This window comes from Schistocerca serialis, chromosome 6 (genome assembly GCF_023864345.2).
Source record: "Schistocerca serialis cubense isolate TAMUIC-IGC-003099 chromosome 6, iqSchSeri2.2, whole genome shotgun sequence".
Classification (NCBI taxonomy): domain Eukaryota; kingdom Metazoa; phylum Arthropoda; class Insecta; order Orthoptera; family Acrididae; genus Schistocerca; species Schistocerca serialis.
The window spans coordinates 527,505,684-527,525,974 of record NC_064643.1 but is presented as its reverse complement, the minus strand read 5'-3'; the positions used below and the strand labels follow the sequence as shown (position 1 = coordinate 527,525,974).

The 20,291-nt window shown below is 39.5% G+C and overlaps 1 protein-coding gene across 1 annotated transcript in view; it reads right to left on the bottom strand.

The window, feature by feature from the left end:
* Nucleotides 1-9,690: 9,690 nt before the first annotated feature.
* Nucleotides 9,691-20,291, bottom strand: part of LOC126484631 (ATPase WRNIP1-like) — an 80,576-nt gene continuing 69,975 nt past the window's right edge. The window contains exons 8-9 of the mRNA XM_050108220.1: nucleotides 17,013-17,143; nucleotides 9,691-10,100 (exon numbers count right to left, since the gene is read on the bottom strand). Of these exons, the coding sequence (XP_049964177.1) occupies nucleotides 10,003-10,100; nucleotides 17,013-17,143 (229 nt within the window). The 3' untranslated portion in view covers nucleotides 9,691-10,002. The remainder of the gene's footprint in view (nucleotides 10,101-17,012; nucleotides 17,144-20,291) is intronic.

Below are 20,291 nucleotides of genomic sequence, written 5' to 3'. Positions count from 1 at the left end.
ATGTTGGGTAAGAAATCATTGCCCTTGCTCATAATCACTTACTGATGCCTCATTGGCTGCTGAGTACCATAATGTTGTACATCCAGATGACAGCAACAAATAACTGATGAAGTAAATGCCATTCTATTGTTAAGTAGCATATAAATTTCTACTACAGTGCAGGTCTCAATTTTTGATACAGACATTAATGTATATGTGCAGTAGTGTTTATATCAAAGCTTGTTTAACATAATCTTTGAAAATGTAAAGTAACTTTATTTAAGTCTGTTGTTCATTATTGTGATATTACATTATTGGATTTTAAATTAAATATACTGAACATAATATTACAATTCATCAATTTTGTTATTTCACCATTACATACTTTGTGGTTATATTCCTAATTATAGTTTCAGATAATTATTTTAGAACACAATTCTCTAATTCAGACTTTGGGGAGACTTACTGGACGGGATGAGGACGACGGACTCTTTCTCGTGCTATCCGGTAAGTCTCCCCTGACCCATGATTCTGGATGAATTTTCAGAAATCTATCCCTTTTCCTAGACCTCTCCAGTCCTTTTCCTTCACTCCTGCTCCTTCCCATTCAGTCCTTCTGCCACAAGGAGGAGTTACTGGCATGTTGTGCTGCAGCATGGTGAGTAGATTTTTTATCTGTCCAATTACATTCTTTTCTACTTTGTCATCCATTTTTACTTTTATAATTGCAACAGGCCACTGCCAGTGAATCTTTTAATGGTAAACTCCATAGAACTGCACAGGTACTATAGTATCCACCACCCATGTAATACTAATTTTTTAGCATTTATATCTTTCTACTGTACACACCATTAATGCATTAAATGAAACATTCAGAAATTCAAATAATACTAAATGTTTACTATGTCATTATATTTAATAAATAAAACTGAGCTTTCCTGTAGTCCGAAACCTGGACGCTTCTTACAATTTACACAGGTAATCAGCTGCTGTAGAGAAGGTCAGGCCACCTAAGTTCAAAACACATTTCTGTCATTTGCTGCCGTACACAACTTTGCCTTTTCTGAATGTTTCATTTCTTGGGATTCTTTTGCATCTCTGTAATATTTACATACTGGGTATATCTACATACCCATCTCCACTACTTGTTGTGACATAAGCTGTGTATTGCACATCAGATTTTAAACCGATACCATCTTATATAATTTTATAATGACCCTTGGACAGAAAAATTACTATAATATATAATTTTAATTAGGTGCAAAGTATTTAGAAAAGGACAGACTGAATTTGCTTCACACATACTGTAATTGATTATCTTCTTCTTCTTGCTAACAGTATTATACATGAGACAAATCTGGACCAGGAATTCAGGAAATACTGATATGAAATTTGAAACACACTTTTTGTAAATGTGCAGTTCATCCTATCTCACAGGTATATTTTGTGTCTGCCCATGTTCTCATCAATGGACATTTGAATAACGTAACATGAAGTTTGGAAACAGCACAAACTTGGCATGGGAAAGGACAGTTCAGAAAATTGGGTGTGTCCTCCTCACAGGAATTATCTCAGCATTTACTTCAATCAGTTTAGGGAAACCACAGAATCTCTACATGTTGAGAGCTGGACAAAGATTGGAATGCCAATCCCAATGATAGAGATGGTTGGGATGAAGACAAGCACTACTAGTAAGAATGTCTAAGCTCAAGTGGTTTGGACACGTTATGGATGGAACCAATGAGGACAGTTCCAGCCATTCTGGAGAGATACGCTGAATGGATTCTGTGAGTACAAAGACCAAGAACTTGCCGGCTGAAAATTTTAAAGGGGAATGCTGGAGAATGCCATGAAAAACAGGAGTTACCTTGATAGGGAGACATGGGACAGGCTCGTACACAGCAACCAGGAAACTGGTGTTGTTAGATAATGGCAGTGATTTTAGATGCACTCGTTGCTCCAGAAGTTAATTCCATAAAACAATAAGGAGTATAAATATGCAAAATTGAGCAATACAGTGATATACACTTCTAAGTGCACAACATGCTGAACCGAATTTCTTGATTAGTTTATTTACGTGCTGACTCTATTGTAAGCTGTAATCCAGCTCAAAGCTAATGAATTTTACACACAATGTGAAGTGTTGTTTGGAGCAGTTCTACTACAAGAACCCTCTATTAAAACACTCCCTATGTTTCATTTAATGTACAGTCATTAATGCCTACTTCTGAGGCTACTCATCCATAACTGTTTGTTTGAAGACACATAATATTAGTCTTTGTGAGATTAAGACACAACCTGGTTGCCGTGAACCAGCTGCAGGCCTGAGCTGTGTCTGGTAAGGTTAAGTTTGGATCCTTAATTAGTGTGGGTGCATATCAGCAAACAAAATAGTTTAAGAATTGCTCTTTAAAGTCACTGGAAGATCACTTATGTAAGTTAAGCGCAAGAAGGTGCCCAAGTATTGGTACTTATGGGAGTCTATGTCATGTTCCCACATTCATGACTATAACACAACCATTTAATGTAATACATTGTTATCTGTGATTCATACAGTCAAAATCTTAGGGACAATCACAAAATGAACCAACATAATAATTCTGCTCCAACAAGTAAGTCAGTATTCAATCTTAGATCATTTTTGTCAAAAACTTTTGAAAAGACTTGAAACAGTGAATTGTAGCCCTGTAATGTCCATTTTGTGCTGTTGGCGGTTGAAGAATAGAGATGAATCCCAGTGAGCCACACAGTCAGCTACTCAGAAATAGTGACAAACGGGCTCCTGAGCTTACTGCCACCATGCAATGTTCAGGAACAGCATCAACAGTGTCATGTGGCTTCACTCCATGGATAGGTTTGGAATTTAAACCAGGATACTGATGCATAGTCTTAGGATCAGGCAGCACATCATCTCCCATTCATATTCAGATATGTATGAAACAAATTTCTTCTGCCACCAAGCTTTAAACCTTGCACTGAGTGTCACCACACTAACCTGCATTAGTTACCTCTGCTTCAGAGGCATGTCCTCAACAGAAATTATACACCCAATGAATTTATCAAGCAACAATCTGAGAAACACTACTTTATTGTTCCAACTTCATAGCAATATATTTTTCTCAAACATTCTATTCAGTATCATTCCATTTAGTCTACTTCAGATCTTTTCTTTTCATAAGGTTAACCAGATATAGACCTAGATGCAAGACCTGTCCCATAAAGTCTTCCACCAGTATCTACTTCAGTCTGTTCACAGGAATCTCCTATTCCACCAAAGGCAGGGCTTCCTGTGAAAGCAGTCATGCGATCTACAAACTAAGCTGCAACCACTGCGTTGCTTTCTACGAGGGCATGGCAACCGATAAGCTGCCTGTCCATATGAACGGCCACCAACAAACTGTGGCCAAAAGACAGCTGGATCACTCAGTTGTGGAACATGCTGTCCATCATAATTGTGCTTCACTTCAATCACTGCTTTACATCCTGCGCCATCTGAATCCTTTCTACCAGCACTGTCTTTCCTAAATTGGGCAGGTGGGAACTCTCCCTGCAATAAATCCTCCATTCCTGAAAACCCCCTGGCTTGAATTTTCGCTAGTCCCTGTCCTTCACCTACCTATCTCCCTCCCTGCTCCTAACCAGCACTACACAGCTTTTTATTTCACAAACACACCCATTAATTTTTTTCTGCTCCTACTTATCTCCTTTTCCCCTCCCCTCCCCCCCTCTTAGAGCTCCCAACTGCACATAGCAGCCCTAGCCTGGCCTTACCACATCCCTGCGTCTTCCCACTTCCACACTTCCCTCCCCCTTCATGCCCCAGTCTCCTCCTTAACTCCACCACTCGCAGACTGCTTACTCAACAGGCGCAGTTCCTGTACGCAGTCCGGCCTAAGTGGCCAGAGACAGTGATCATGCTTTTGTGAGTTGTGCTTATGTAAATGTGTGTTCGTTCTCAAATGTGTAGTGCATATATTAGTTTTTAGTGTTTTTGTTTTGCTTGTTGATGTTCTGGTTGTGATGTGTTTATCGGTCGTCATTCTTCATTTGAAGATAATGAGTGGAGCTGTGGATGCTAAAGAATGGAGTACCAAGTGGAGAAATCTGAACATTTTTGACATATTCTTCCATTTGAGATCAATAGAGGGGTGATAGCAGCAGATGCAACCAAAAACATCTGTGCCATAATGGGGAAAATGCCACTGCACAGAGCATGGCAACAAAATGGTATTTCGTTTTAAGAAGGGTTGCTGTTGTCTCTCTATGTTTTCAGGAGGACATTTGGGGATTGAAGATCATTTACACACATCAATCCACAATGATCCATGTATACTCTAGAACTGGCAAATGTGATGAACTGTGATCATTCCACCATTGTGCAACATTTGCACACATTGGGGATGGTCTCAATCTATGATAACCTGCTGTCCCCACAACCTCCACGCAATAGTTTCCTCCCCATCTTATTACCTCCATCCTAACATGTCCTCTCACCATCATTGTTTGCCCCCTCTGTCATTGCATCTGCCTGTCTTTTCCCTTCCCAGTTCTCTCCACATCTGCTTCACATTCCCAGCCACCCCCTCCTCATCCTCATCCTACGGCCTCCCGACACTGTCCCTGGTGAAGTTCTTTCATGCCTCCTCCTAGTCCCTGTACATTCCACCAGACAGGTCTCTTCTCCCCCCCCCCCCCACCTGTATGCTATTATACCCCCCCCCCTCCCCCCATGCGGACTGCTGCTTTCGTCAAATGCGACATCTGCACTCCTGTCTGAGCTGGCGGTACATGTGCTTATGTGAATAAATATGTGTGTGTGTGTGTGTGTGTGTGTGTGTGTGTGTTTCTTTTTCTGAAGAAGGCTTTGGCCAAAAGGTAAATGTGTAACGGTCTTTTTGTTGTACCTGTCTGCAACTCAATGTATCATCATAACGGTGAGTAGCAGTCGATCCTTTTCCTTTTCCTTACATTGCTGATATTCCATTCTGGAGTTTCCATTGTTTAAACTTTTGTCTGTCACAGTTGCCAAAAATCTAAAAGTTTCAAGAAGTTGTTCTGCTGCTGATACTGAAGTTCTAAAAATTGTGTCTTTCCATCGAATATTTGGTGCTGTTAGTCTCATGAGTTCTTTGAGCCGTCCACATCATTCTGACAAAATTATTGAATCCTTGCCTTTCTTCAGTACAGAATTACGAGTTCCATGGATGTCTCTTTGTAACCAATACTTTGTGGACCAAACGCACTTTTTTAGGTTGATTTTTATGACAGAAAACGAAGTGATAATACATCTTCACTGGCTGAATCCATTTTCTTTTCTGTAAAAAAAGGGCGCCGAATCTGTGTGTTTCCACGAGTTTGAAACTGTTGTCATTGTCTTGCAACAGTTGTAAATTTACTGAACCCACAACAGTTGCAAACTTGCCAAACTTACAACAGTTTTGTGTTTTTGTTTTTTGGAGTTGGTTTTCAGTGAGTAGGTACTGTAACTGGCTGGCGAATAAGATATATGGGAAATAAGGCAGTGAGTTTGGAGTCTGAAGGACGTTGGGAAAGGTAGAGCTCAATAGTGGCAAGAGCATGGGAATGAGGAAAGTTGGTTTATAGGAAGATGATGACAACAATGAAGAACACGGATCCAGGAGGTAAAAGGGCATCCCCACTAAAGGAAGTGGTTGGTATCTTTGACGTGGGAAGCTAGATTACAGGCAATTGGTTGGAGGTGTTGGCCAATGAGGGCCAAAATTCTTTCAGTAGGGGCTACACCGGGGTCCAGGTTTGTTGGGTTTGTGGATTTTGGGGAATGTGTAGAAGGTGGGTGTGCAGGATGTCATAGGGGTGTGGTAAACACATATTACAATACAAGTTACAGAGTAGGTATGCAAGGAAGTATTTCAGATGGTGGTGTCTTTCACTGCTCCGAGATACGTGAGCAATTTGTTAACGGAAGATTGCTCTAGCCACAGGACCCCTTCCTGGAAGAAATGAGGATATACCTTTTGTCATGGGAGATGATGATTGGGCTCCTTCAGAGTATATGATGAAACCATATAAAGAGTGGCATGAGAAAAGCAGCCAGGAAATAATGTTTAATTTTTTAGATATCTCCCACAAAACAAATTGTGGAGATTATTTTTAAAAAATTTTGTCAGCAGTTTTTCAGTGTTTTGGAACAACTTTGAATTTAAGTCCTGAAAAAGGTGCATTAGTGGCTTTTGCAGCTGTGTGTCTGTGCAATTTTCTTTGAAGAAATAAAGAAAGTGCCACCGTTTACTCACTACCTGGCAGTTTTGACTTGGAAGATTGAGAAACAAGCCAGGTTGTAGTTGGTTGTTAGAGGACACCTCCACAAAATAAATGTCTTCAGAGGAAGGGAGGCATTGCAGGAGGAACGCCAATGAACATAAGTCATGAATTTGCAAGCTAATTTATATTAGATGTTGGTGATTTAAAACAGCAAGAGCAATAAATAAATATCGAGGGAAAAAGACAGTTGTAATTACAACTTCTGACCAAAAACCTTACAACTTCAGTTATCAAGAATAGAAGACATGAATTTGCAAACTACTTTGTATCAGATGTCGGTAAAGTGAAATGGCAAGAGAAATAAATTAATACCCAGTGAAAAGACAGAAGCTATTACAAATTTCCGACCAAAACCTTACAATTTTAGTTATTGTAAGTGGATGACATTTTACTTATGATTGTAAATATTTTTCTCCCTGGCTTGTTCACGCCTTGCAAAAACTTCATACGTTAGAAAAATCATCCAGTCTGGACATAGATAACAGCTGTGCCAGATCCACTTTTCATTTTGAGCATTTTAGATTTTTCATGACTGGTCCATTTTCTTTCGCATTAAACAAGTGGTACACCAGTGTTCTTCTGAAACTTCTTTAAACAAATCTCTCCATTTGTATTGATCTTCGTAAGCGAATCCCACAGGGGTTTCCTAACTTCAGTTTCTAATAAAACCTGAACTGTTACTGAACTTCCCTCAACTAATTTTTCAGACTTGCAATATCAAATAACAGTTGACAACAATTGAAAAGTAACTCAAACTTTGAGCTGAAAACAGTTGTGTCAACCAAGTTTGGTGGAGTTGGTTTCCGGTGAGAGGGTACCTTTATAAGCTTGTAAGTTTTGGTATGTTATGAGACATTCCTGAATTGAGGAGGAGGATTGTGTGGTTCAGAGCTTTTCTTTTAAATAAATATTAAATATACAGGGTGATTAAAATTAAAGCTAAACTTTCAAAATGTTGTGGAAATAACACCACTGGTCAGAATGACTTCAAATTGCAACGGAATATTGTCAGAGAAGCGGAAAAATGTATGGCAGAGGAAAAAAAAAAATAGTGTGAAAATTGATCAACAGATGGTGCTGTATGTGTCAGAATACATAAATGAAAACATCTGTCTTGTGCAGGACCCATGACTCTCTCAATGCAGGATTCACATTCTGCTTGTAAAGCTGTATCACAAGAATGATAACTGTGCACACGTCACTCTGCAAAGTTCCGGACACTGAAGGGTTTGAAAAAAGGCGTTGGTCCGATGACTGCCCTGGGTCAGGAGAAAATGATTTGGAAATTTGAAAACACGGTTTCTTTTGGTGTGCAACCTGGTAGAGGGAGGAAACTAATTGATTCAACACCAGTAGAAGCAGAGGCCGCAGCGAAGCAGGAAGAGATGAGTGGTGGTGTGCAAACATGTAGTGCACGGATAATTGCTCAAACATTGGGCATACCCACGAGCACGGTGCGTAAAGTCCTATGAAACACTCCTCTTTGCTATCCATTCAAAATTACTCATGTTGCAAAAGTTGCTTCCTGTTGACCTGCCAGCAAGAGAGACCTTTGCTTTAGAATTTCTTGCTCGCATAGCAGTGGACAAAGATTGGCTGTGAAAAATTTTGTGGACAGACAAAGCCCATTTCCATCTGACAGAGTATGTCAAATACAAAGAAGAGTCGAATATGTGCAATGGACAATTCACACGCAAATCAAGCAGTACCATTTCATCCCGAAAAGGTCACTGTGGGGTGCGGGTTTACGACATCGTTATCATGGGGCCATATTTTTTCGAAGAGACAGGTGTTTCTGGTCCTGTTACCTGTATCGTCACTGGTAAGCACTATGAGTGTCTTTTGTGCAACCACGTCATTCCAGCTCTCCCACAGTGTGGATGGGATCATTTCTATGCAAGATGGCACACCTCCACACATTGCTAATCCATTTAAGCAGCTGCTGGAGCACCATTTCGGAAATGCTACAACTATCAGCCACCATTTCCCTACAGCCTGGCTGTCCAGATCACCTGATCTTAATCTGTGTGACTTCTAGCTGTGGGGCTATCCGAAAGATGATGTGTTCAGTGTTCAGATTGCAAAGTTAGCTGCTTTGAAGATATGCATTGCGTAACACATTCTGAACATGACCCCGAAAACACTTTCGATCAGTTGTGGAACATGCTGTTTCTCAGTTTCAACTTGTTGCAGATAATGGTGGACAGCATATTGAAAATGTTTTGCGCCAGTCACTCGGGAATTAATAATCTGATTTGATTTTGACTGATGCTTTTTATGTGGTTTTTGGCCTCAGGACAATTAAAAACCAATATGAGTGATGCTTTTTATGAAATTTTTGGCCTCAAGACAATTAAAAACCAATTAGAGTGATGCTTTTTATGCACCTTTTGGCCTCAGCACAATTAAAAACAGATTTTTCCCATCTGATGTGTTTTGACCTTGCTGCAATGGATGGGCAGTAACTAACAGTACCACACCTGTACACCCATGCACACTGAGTAGTACAGTTTGTTTAACGTCAAACGTACACTTTAGGCATTATTGTATGATTCATTTGTCATTTGTAGTCGACCACTATTAAATTATGATGCTTACAGCGCCATCTATTGCTACATTTTGTAACTCTCTATTTTTCTTCTGCCATACATTTTCCCCTTCTCCAATAATATTCTGTTGCAATTTTGATGTCTGTCTGGCCAGTGGTGTTGTTTCTACACTTGTTTGGAAGTTTAACTCTAATAATAATCACCTTGTATGTGTAACATCTGTGTCTTAAGTGATGTCTATTAGGGAGTTTCCAAACTGCACTGGCAAACTACTCTTAACAAGGCTTCATTAGAAAATAATTTGTTGTGAATATTCCTATAATCCATTATTTGCCTCATGCCACAGTACATTCTTTGTGAATTTTGCTCTCTCATATCCATGGCTGTGGTTAATGATTGCCAATGAAAATATCTATGTAACCAAACCCAAGGAATAACAAAAGCTTGCTACTGTTGTGCATTTGCTAGATCGTTAGTCTGATCTAAGCACTGATGATAATTTTGGCATATGTCTCAATAAATATTATTTTACAGAAATACATCTTTGTATTTAGAATCTGCAAGTAATCTTTAGTTTCCTTGTAACCATATACCTGAAGGTATTCAAAATGAAGTTTAAGAAGCACTTATTTCCAAATACGTTAATAATTTATGGTAGAATCACTGTGACTTCTGAGTGACAAAGTAGTTGAACACTACTTACTATTACTGAAAGTAACAAAGAAAGGATAAGTGAACTGCACAAATTTTCTATGTGCATTAGGAACAACTGAAACAACAGATTTTAAATATTATATTAAGTCTTAATAATCTTTATTCTTCTTGAGGGACATTGGATCAATAACATTTATATTTATGGTCTCTCTCTCTCTCTCGCTCTCTCTCTCTCTCTCTCTCTCTCTCTCTCTCTCACACACACACACACACACACACACACACACACACACACACACACACACACACACACACGGTGGAGGAGAATTAGAAAGCGTGCATATTAATTATAACATTTTTGGTAATACAGTACATAATTACTCATCTGCTACAAAAATAACTTCTCCTAATATAAAGAATATCTCTGTACACAGTTAACTTCACTTTAATCTATTCTCTTAAACTTCCACAACAGCTGGGAGCACTATTGTCTGCAGTCTCTGAAGCATTACTTCTTTCATTTATCATTGAAGAAATTTATATGTTCCATTTCTTTAGGCATATAATGAAGCCCTGATATGCTCTTGTGAGCCATATTGTAGCCCTTCGCATAACCTGAAAAAAAGAAAAAGGAAGAACACAATATATGTACACTGAAGTGCCTTGGAAGATTGAAAGATTCTTCTGTTGAATTCTTCTTGTGATCATAATGAAGAATAAGAGCATTTCGTGTAAACACTCCATAACTATGTTACTCAAACATGTGATGATTCAAAGTACATAGTCTAAGAATTCTGCTCCTCACAATTACCCTCAAATTATATCATCTATTTTATATACCCATAAGGCCCAATTACGTAGTACCATATCCTGTTCCTCCTCGATTTTTTCCACCTGTCTCTGTAGTTTTGAGACATCTTTCATCTAAATAATCTCCCATTTCATAATGATGAAAATCAAGCAGAAGACTCATACAGTCCACCAAAGTTGGAAGAATATTCGCTGGAAATAAAACATGTCCTTTTTCATGCAAAGAACAAACACAAAACAGTACTGCATTTCACTCATTTGACTGAAACACACACAAGATGACTACTTTAAAAGAAATATAAATGAAATGGTTTAAAATATCAAGCAGGCAGTTTACTTACATTATTCAGGGTGTATATGTGGACAAGGAAAAAAAAATTCCCGGATTTTTCCCGGATCTCCCAGTTAAAAATACATTTTCTCCCGGGTGAAAATACACTTTTTCCGTGTTAAGTAACAGTATACTTTCTGTCTGAACTGTTATACTTATCAACCCTTTGAATGGATATGGTTTTATACAGCAGCGGAGAATTTCTCGGCACTTTAGGAAAAGAAACTCAGGGGAAAAAACAGGTTGTGGAAAGATCTTTTGACGCGCAGCAACACGTACGCTGCATACTTTCGTGTTACGGAAGTATATATTCGAATTCCACCAACAGGGAAAGATAATTGTTTAAGTTAATATACGTAGTGTTGCTACAAGAAAAGAAAAGCTTTTGCACATAATATTTGCCTCTAAGATTAAAAGCTACAAGAGAAACTAAGTTTTCACATATAATGTTGATCTGTTTAATGCATGTTACACTTTAAGATACATCACACAAATACGCCAGTAAAATTTTTAATACTGACATATATCTCTTATCTTCTGGGCTCGAAATTCTTCTAAATGGCTCGTCATCAAAGAGTTGATTTTTAAAAAAGAGCAAACGCTCTGTGATTTAAGAAATTCATTGTACATTCTCGCACATGGTTCATCTTGCGTAAAAGGAAATTTACTTTGAAAATAACACTTTTTGAACCACAATTCGCAATATTTCCCGCGACCTGTTAGGAATAGATTCATTTCAGCAGTTGCCTGAGAGCGCCAGATAAGAGGCGTCACCGCACTTGCGCAGCTACGGTGACGTAGGAAGCCCTATGTTTGTGCGTATAAAACATTAAAAAGATCTTTCTTACATTATGTCATAAAAGAAACAAGACATCAGAGGAGACTCCAAGAGCATCGGAATTTTGTGAACCATACTAAAATGAATAGTTCGCCTTAAAGCGCACATTCTTATCTCCAGATTTCCAATGATGTAGGCCTCGATCTGATATTAAGCTTTTCGGTGTAGTTTTCGGGACATAAGTTTTCTTGGATTGCCAGTACTGTATTCTCTCATGTTTGGTTCTGTATTATGGAATAATACCATACATGCTAGAAGATGAAAAGTGCACTTTAAATGCAGCGAACAGCTGAAACTAGCCAATAGTGTGGAATTAAACACTTCGTTTCAAATAAATTTACTGCCTCAGCAGGAAACCCTAATAAAAGCCAAATTTCTTTAGCAAACCGACAAAATTAACTTTATTGTTCTGCAAGGCGATTAAAGCTTGACTGTCAGAAAGGTGGAAATAAAATAAAATCTGAAACTAGTAACATATTTTAGCCTTCCGTAATTATGTGAATGTATTTTAATTTACTTGACAGCGCCCAGCCACAGAAATCCGCCTTGTTTTCATTGGACGTGAGAGCGATAAATGAAGAGGAAACAGAAAAACACTAAATGTAAACATGGGTCACGTGGAGACTAACCCCCCCCCCCCCCCCCCCCCCCCCTCTCTTCCCTTTTCCACTATAAGTCAGACTGCTCTGCGCATCAGAATGTCAAAAATTAAAAAAGAAAAGACTTTTCAAAAATAAGTTCATTTTGTAGTGCAAATCTTTCTGAATAGTCTGATACATAAAACAATAATTATCGAGGAAATGTAAGACACGTTATTTGGTCTTAAGTGTGCCGAAGTGCAGTGCTGCGCCTCTTCAAACAACATTCTTACACCGCACGTCACTGTATTTCGCTCTGTGGAACTCATGTGTATCTTTTGTAATGGATGCCATAAAACTATTTCAGGACAGTGGAAATTAAAATGTCCTGTAGTACCTCTCCTGCTCCCCAAAAAAAAAAAAAAAAAAAAAAAAAAAATCGCAATTAATACTGGATGGGAACAAGAACGCTTCAGAAAATCTGGACACACTATTGCCTATTAGCTAATAACTTGCTTTTCTGTGTGACATAAAATTAAATATAGGATACCTAAAACCAGTAAAGACAAGATACAGCAAGACAGTACATATTTCTTCAATCTTTAGGTCCTAGCGATTTTTCTCCCCAAACTTGCTACAGCTTTCCTTTCTGTGAAAGAACTATTACTTTATCAAAGATCGTCAAACGTTTTGCTACACGAAAAATCGAAATGTCGCTGTCTAATACTGAAAAAGCTGTTAATACAAATAATACCCAATACTGGTGTGGTTTCTCGATCTGTTTACGTCTATTTTGTCACTGTGTCCTGGATAAAACAAAATAGGCCTTTCTAATATTGCAGCAATTGTAACACATGCCAAATAAGCTAGACTGTTTTGGCAATAATGATAATTTTAAAGTACGATAATATAATTCACAAAGTACTAATATGAAATACCTGTTTGGTCTACTACAGTCAAAAAGCTTCATGTTAGGAAATAGTTTCTTATGCACTAGACCGAAATTTTTGTATAAATTTGGAATCATAATATTCTTCCATAATTTGTGTGATGTCGCCTTTTCTTCTCCTCCCTCATACTAATAAACAATCTTATCAGTAATTCTGTAACTATTCCTACCACTGTCAAAATTCATTCTCCGGTTAACTTTACTAACCCTGCCACAATCATCGGTTTAATTATCCAACGATTATTCTCCAGTTAGGCGTGGTCATACAATGCGTTTTCCGTGCAACTCCCAGAACGGAACTTTAGCAGCTGCTAGCTGGAGACTACAACAGGTCCTGTCTAATGTAGCGATCTGGCCAAAAATTTTCTGTCAGAATTTCACTTTCTTGGATACACCAAGAAGATAATACATAATCTTCCTTGCCTGTTATTCCTGTTAGTCGTTTATTTCCACTCTGGTAGTCTGAATGTATGGATTTCGCTAGTAATTATAACAACGCTAAACATTTGCAACCCAATCAACCACATCAACAAGCAGCAGTTGGCATTCACCGGTTCGGCTTTATTCTGCTTATCTCGTATAGCCCCGTTCCGTTTTGTCTGCAGGAAAGTTCATCTCTAGATGCGACGAGCATTCCCCTGGCAGAAACATCACGTACACTATGCACGCATTACAAAATCAACTTGTAATTCATTCACAAATCAACTTAGAAGGTGTTCAAAAATGTTCAAAAACCAACGGGGGAGCATTTCAAAATTAGATGAATAATCGACAGACCGATGTGCACTGGATGCTAGGTGCTTTGTGAAACAAGGTTTTTTTCCTCAAGAATATGACTTTGCCACCTCCCACCAAAATTTTCGCCCGGTTCAGTTACCCCAGTTTGCCTCTCCCAGATCCGGGCGTGCAGCGCACGCGTGAATCTAGCAGCGTGGGCGCGCCAGTAAAATTTTTCCTGGTTCCCCATGTGGCTGGTTGCTGCTACTGCTCCTTACACAGTCAACAGCCACATTTCTGTAGCCAGCAGTGGGAGAAGGTATTACTCATACGCGACTCAACTGCGCGTGTGTATGAGCGCGCTCGTAACTGCTTAAATGAATCTAATGTAAACAGTTGTGACTTCACGCTCATCGGAGGCAATTTGTTGTTACGAAGCACTGAATAGTCTTCCTAAAGCCTTTGACACATTTTGCTGTTGGCAGATGCTTGTACGTGCACTGTGTTTTTTTTATATGGCGCATTTCCTTTGCAATTTAAGTTTTATTTTCGTTTTTTTCTCTCGTTCGTGTTTTAATGCTGTAGTATTATTCTGCAGTAGTGGGATACAGTAATATCCTTTGTTAGAGTATTGGTTCTTACCAGTCAAAATTACAAAAATTTAACTGAAAACTAAAACAACGAAAAATTCTCGGAATTCTAAAAAATTCCCGGGTTTTTCCTGGTTTTCTCCCGGATGAAAAAATTCCCGGGTTTTTCCCGGATCTCCCGGGTCATATACACCCTGTTATTGCAAAAAATGTACCAACACAGCAGAAAGAAAGTTCATTGTTATCAATGCCATTTTCGTGCCAAGCAGAGAAATTTTCTCCTGACCTAATGAAAACAGTGTTGTAAGATGACATTTTTGCACCTGTCTTTTTTGAGGAACATTTGCAAGTTCGACTGGACCCTGTGCGTATTTTATCACAATATGAGAGTGACTTGGAGGCTCCGTGGTAAAGTGCCAGACTAAGGATTCAAAGCTCTCAGCTTCAATCCTCAGTCAGTCATACAATTTTTATCCATCATTTATCATTTCTTTCACCTCTGAAATATAGGTCTTCCCATAACTGGTTAAGTCATCAGTTCAGAAGTTGGAGGAAAGCAATGCCATACCATATCCGATAGGACCATGTTTAGTAAAACGGTGCTATGTTTCTTATACAAAGATATCCTCTTTGCCTAATCATGAAATACTGTAACTGAGATGGAATTTGTATCCTTAAGGCTAAGTACGAATTAAAAATGCCAAACTAATCCCCAGTAATTGTTTTGCTTTTGTTTCCACACAGCGGTTTATTGCTAAGAAGAACGACATATGTTATGCAAAACTCTCACACATATAGTCACTGTAGTCTCCATGTCCTGGGGTACCACTGCTGAGAGTGGCGATCATGCATGGAGTGAATAGTGGTGGTAAAAAGGAGTTGTTGGTTGAGAAGGGGGAGGAGATGGTACTGTAGTGCTGCCAGTAGCAGGTACAACACTGACAGGATGGTGGGATGCTAGGTGCAGCATGGGAAGGATGGTACTGGTGGTGGTGTGGTGGGAGAGAAACAAGAAAAGTAAAAGAGTTATGCAGATGATCTGAAAGCAGGGGGGGACGGAAGGTGTGTAAGGCTGGAAGTAGGAGGACGGAAGGGGTTAGAGGCAGGTGGTGGGATCAGATCTATGCAATTCAGAAAAGCTGGTGTTGGTGGGATGAATCCAGATGTCATAGGTGTGAAACAGTCATGGAAGTCACATCATGCTGCATAGCAAGACTGGTAACTGGATAGTCCAGTTAATGCAGACAGACAGCTTGTTAGTAGTCATGCCCACACAGAATCCAGCATAGTGGTTGCAGCTAAATTGGTAGACCACATGGCTGTTTCAAAGTTGGTCCCGCCATTGATGGGGTGGCAAACGCCTGTGGCGGGAGTAGAGTAAGCAGAAGTGGAAGAAAATATGGGGCAGGTCTTGCACCTGTGTCTTCTTCAGGGATATGAGTCATGGGGCAAGAGGTTGAGAAGCAGATGTGGAATAGAGACGGACAAGGATATTGTACAGTTTGGGTAAGTGATGGAATTCTGGTGTGGGAGGGATGGGAAAATATTTGTCATTTCTGGGCATGATGAGAAATATTCGTAATTGGTGGAGAAAAACTGATTCAGTTCCTCCAGTCCTGTGTAGTACTGAGTCACGAGAACGGGTCACTTCTTTGTCGAGATCTGTTTCTGGTCAAGGAAGGGAAGGTTATTTTGGTCTGTGAAGGCCTCAGTGAGACCCTCATCATAATTGGAGAGAAACTGCTATCACTGTAGATGTTTCAAACTTGAGTGCCAAGGCTGTATGAAAGGGATTTCTTGGTGTGGAAAGGGTGACTGCTGTCAAAATGGATTTAGTGCTGGTGGTCAGTAGGTTTGATGTGGACAGAGGTACTAATGGAGCTATCTGTAGTCCTTTCCTCCTCGGACACACACACACACACACACACACACACACACACACACACACACACACACACACACACACACAAAAAAAAAATCACTGTTTGTTTATTTTTCTGGGTCCTGAGCCTTGGCAAAAATTTTGTTTTTAAGTATTGTTATGTGATATATGAAATGGTCCACATGCAAATGCAGACATAAGATGCCATACAGTAACTGCTGTATGGTGGGCAGTCATAAGAGTTTTAATATCACTTCAAAAAGAAAATGGGATGCACTATTTTATTTTGGTTCTTCTAGAGGCATGCAGCGATACTGTAGAGTAAGGATTTCAATGTGTACCAAAAATGTATACATGTACCTAATAACAAACAAGAAACTGTTTCCATAACTTTATTTTTTGAGGTGATAAACAAAATTTAATGACGGTATATAAGGTAGATGCTGTCACGCCTGGTACTGCTTTAATCCGAGAGAAATTACAATTGTCTTGACTATGGTGGGAGGTGAATGCCCAGTGGAGTGCAAGACTGTATAACAATCCTATGGGCAAGGTCATGAGTGCCAAGTCATAACAAGTGCTAGCACGAATGCTGCAGTGACACAATGGTTGTCTTTTATACTAAGGATAGTGAACAATTCCATGGCACAATTGATGGATATGTTTTACCTTTTTGTTTAATGACAGCTTAAAGTAATTATTAATTATAGACATTTCATGCACCTCACTGTCAACCAATTTCCACTTTCATGCAAAATACATACATCACTGTCTACTGCACTTTTGGGTTAATTCTCCATTTTGAAAGTTAGTTTGGGAAGACAGTACTTACCCAGATCTTTCATTAGGCGAGTAGGAGCATTTCGCAAGTGTAAAGGCACACTGGGTTGTGGACCCCTGTAATCTGTAATTGCTTGTTTTGCACGAACCAATGCGCGATATACTTCCACTGATTTTGGAGCCCTACAGAAAATAAGAATTCTCATGTAAAGACTGTAATTACAAACAATAGCTAAACTACAAATGTAATGCATTAAGAAAACATTTGGCCTGCATGCATGCACTGATTTGGCTGGCAAGAGTGTCATAAAGCTGTTGCATCCTCTCCTGTGGCAAGCTGACTAACAACTGTTGTACCTGGTATTTGACATCCTAGATACTGGCACTGGGACAGAGTTAATGTCTGAGCTGTTCGTAAACATGTTCTATTGGGGATCTCTTTGGCCTTGGGAGCACCTCAGCATCACACACAGAGGTCACAGACACACATGCCATGATGGACGAGCTTGTCTCGAAAAATGGCAGCACAATACTGTCACATGAGAGGGAACATACGAGGACACAGGATGTTGGTGACATACTGTTGTGCAGTCAGAGTTCCTTTAATCACTATCGAATGTGACCTAAAGTCATACCCGATGGTACCCTAAATCATGACACCAGAAGTAGCATCACTATGCCTCTCCATGACATTAGAAAAAGGGGCCTCTTCCAAGGTCACTGCCATACTCGCTGAAGATCGTAAACCGAGGTAATGCAGAACTGGATCTTGCCACTGAACACTGTATGATACCATTCATTAGCAGTTCATACTTCTCGGTCAGGGCATCATTCCGTGTACAGCCATTTGTGCTGTAGTGTTAAAAGTAACTTACACACAGGACAGTAATACTTTAGTCTAGCTGCTGCTGCTATCTGACTAATGATGCAGGACGACATAGAATGTTGCAGTGAGTCCATTATTTATTCTTGGATGGTGGGTGCAGATGTGAAGGGGCTGCAATGAGCTTAGTGCGCAATACAGTCATTCTTTCTTGTGTTGATCAGATGCGGTCAACTGGAACACTGACAATGAGTATGCCTGTTCTCACATTCACATGCAGTACATCATTGGTTCACTGTCACACCTGAATGCCCCACAAATCTATATATCACAAATCTTGACCAGCCAGTGAAACAGAGACCCACAATGAGGCTCCTTTCAAACAATGTCAGGTGCTAACAATGCTGTTTCACGTGAGTACATGCCATCTCCATCTCCGTGTCCTTTATAGTGACCACTCAACATTTGACAGTGTTCACATTCCGTTATACACAGTCCATCTCCCAGAAAATGTAGCTGATTCTATATTTGTGGAACTACTACTGCCATCTGTGATCTGATGCAGGAATTAAGTAGCGTGATGTTTCGACTACCTGCCGTTTTAAAAGTAAGAGCGCTGGCATCAGAGACTGCTCAAAATAAACAAAACTGTAACAATATGTTTTGAACCTCGGTCATGAAAAAGGCAACGGAGCAACATGCGAACATTAAGTTATTTTAAGTGGGTAATAGTGCCACAGAAACTTTTGAAATGATACAATGTGTTACAGTAGTGAAAATGTTTTTAAGTGGTAGGCAAGATTTTGCAATGGCAGAGAGAGCATTGAAGACAACTGATGTCCAAGAGCATCAGCAACAGTTTGAGATGAAGAAAATGTTCAAAAAGTGGCTGAAATTCCTCGAAATGATCATTGTGCACATACCAGTTTAACGGAGGAGCACACTGGAATTCCTAAAATAACTGTGCATTGCATTGCGAGTGAAAATTTGGGCAGAAAGCAAAACTGTTGTTGCTTTGTGCACCACTCATTCATGGACAATCAAAAACATTGCAGAGTGTAATACTGCAAATACATGAAACAATCTGCCGGTGGGGACCCAGACTTCTTGTCATGCATCGTAATGGGTGATGAAACATGGAATTGTTTTTAACATTTTTACAATGCTTCCAGTTGTGTACTGACTCACAAGGAGAGTATTTTGAATAAAAAAGGCATGTACACTACAAACAACCAATGACTTGTATTTTATTTCACATCAGTCACTTTTCTGTGGGATGAACTGTGTATACTCTAACAGGCCTAGTAATAACGCTGAACATGAACAACAGTACCACTGCACTTTGGTGACCACCCTACTGAGAATTACAACTGTCATTTACCTACCTGCTATTGGTTTGTAGATGTACAGTTACACTGACATCAAACCATTTCATCTGGATGGTTCACTATTTTTGTCAGACAGTCTATATTAAAAATGCATGTTCTTACTTTTCCTCCTCATGATAAGACACCAAACCTATTTTCAAAGACCTTAACACGTTGCCAGTCCCCTGTGTTTATATTCTAAAAACCGTCTCTCTCTCTCTCTCTCTCTCTCTCTCTCTCTCTCTCTCTCTCTCTCTCTCTCTCTTTCACCCCTCCCCCCCTCCCTCTGGGGGTGGGGGAAGCCACAGCCAACACAACCATGACACACAAATCAAGAAAGTCAGACTTCTAGCCTACTTTCCAACAAACTATCCCTTATCCTTTCAATCAGGTATGAAAGCAATAACTTTAGAACAACACTAAAGGAACTGTCAATCGAACATTTTTTTTTATTCTGCTGCCAAGTACCTGGAGATGAAGTTGCATTAACTACATGACCTCCTTCTCTCCCTCACATAATTTAAACCTTAAGAAAACCATGTCCTAAATACATTATGCATACAGTGGATGAAAGTGCACTTAATTTCCTTTCATTTTTTTAATCTTGCTCTGAGCCCAGTATTCTATCTGACCTATATCTTGTTCAGCAGTTTCATTATAAGATGCACAGACCAAACAAAGCAATAATATGCATGTATCTATATGTATCAATGTATGAATGTATTACCATGTACTGTTTATATTTTTGTATATTAACATACCTACGGTGTTTTATAATGAAAATAATCAATTTTTGAAAATATGATTGGCTAGATAAAAGCCTACTAACCAAGTGACAGCAGGAGAACACATTATGAAAGGTACTACAATTTTCAAGCTTTCTGAGCCAGTGGCTCCTCCTCCTGGCAGAAGGGATGAAGCAGAAGGAAGAGGAATGATGGAAAAGGACTGGTGAGGTTTATGAAAAGGGGTATAGTTTGGAAAAGTCACCCAGAGCCCCAGGTCAGGGGAGACTCGCTCGACGGGTTGAGAAAGAAAGACTGCAGTTTAGTCTTTCCTTCTTATCCTATCTGTTAGGTTTCCCCTGACCTGTGGTTCTGGGTGACTTTCCCACACTCCACCCATTTTCCTAAACTTCATC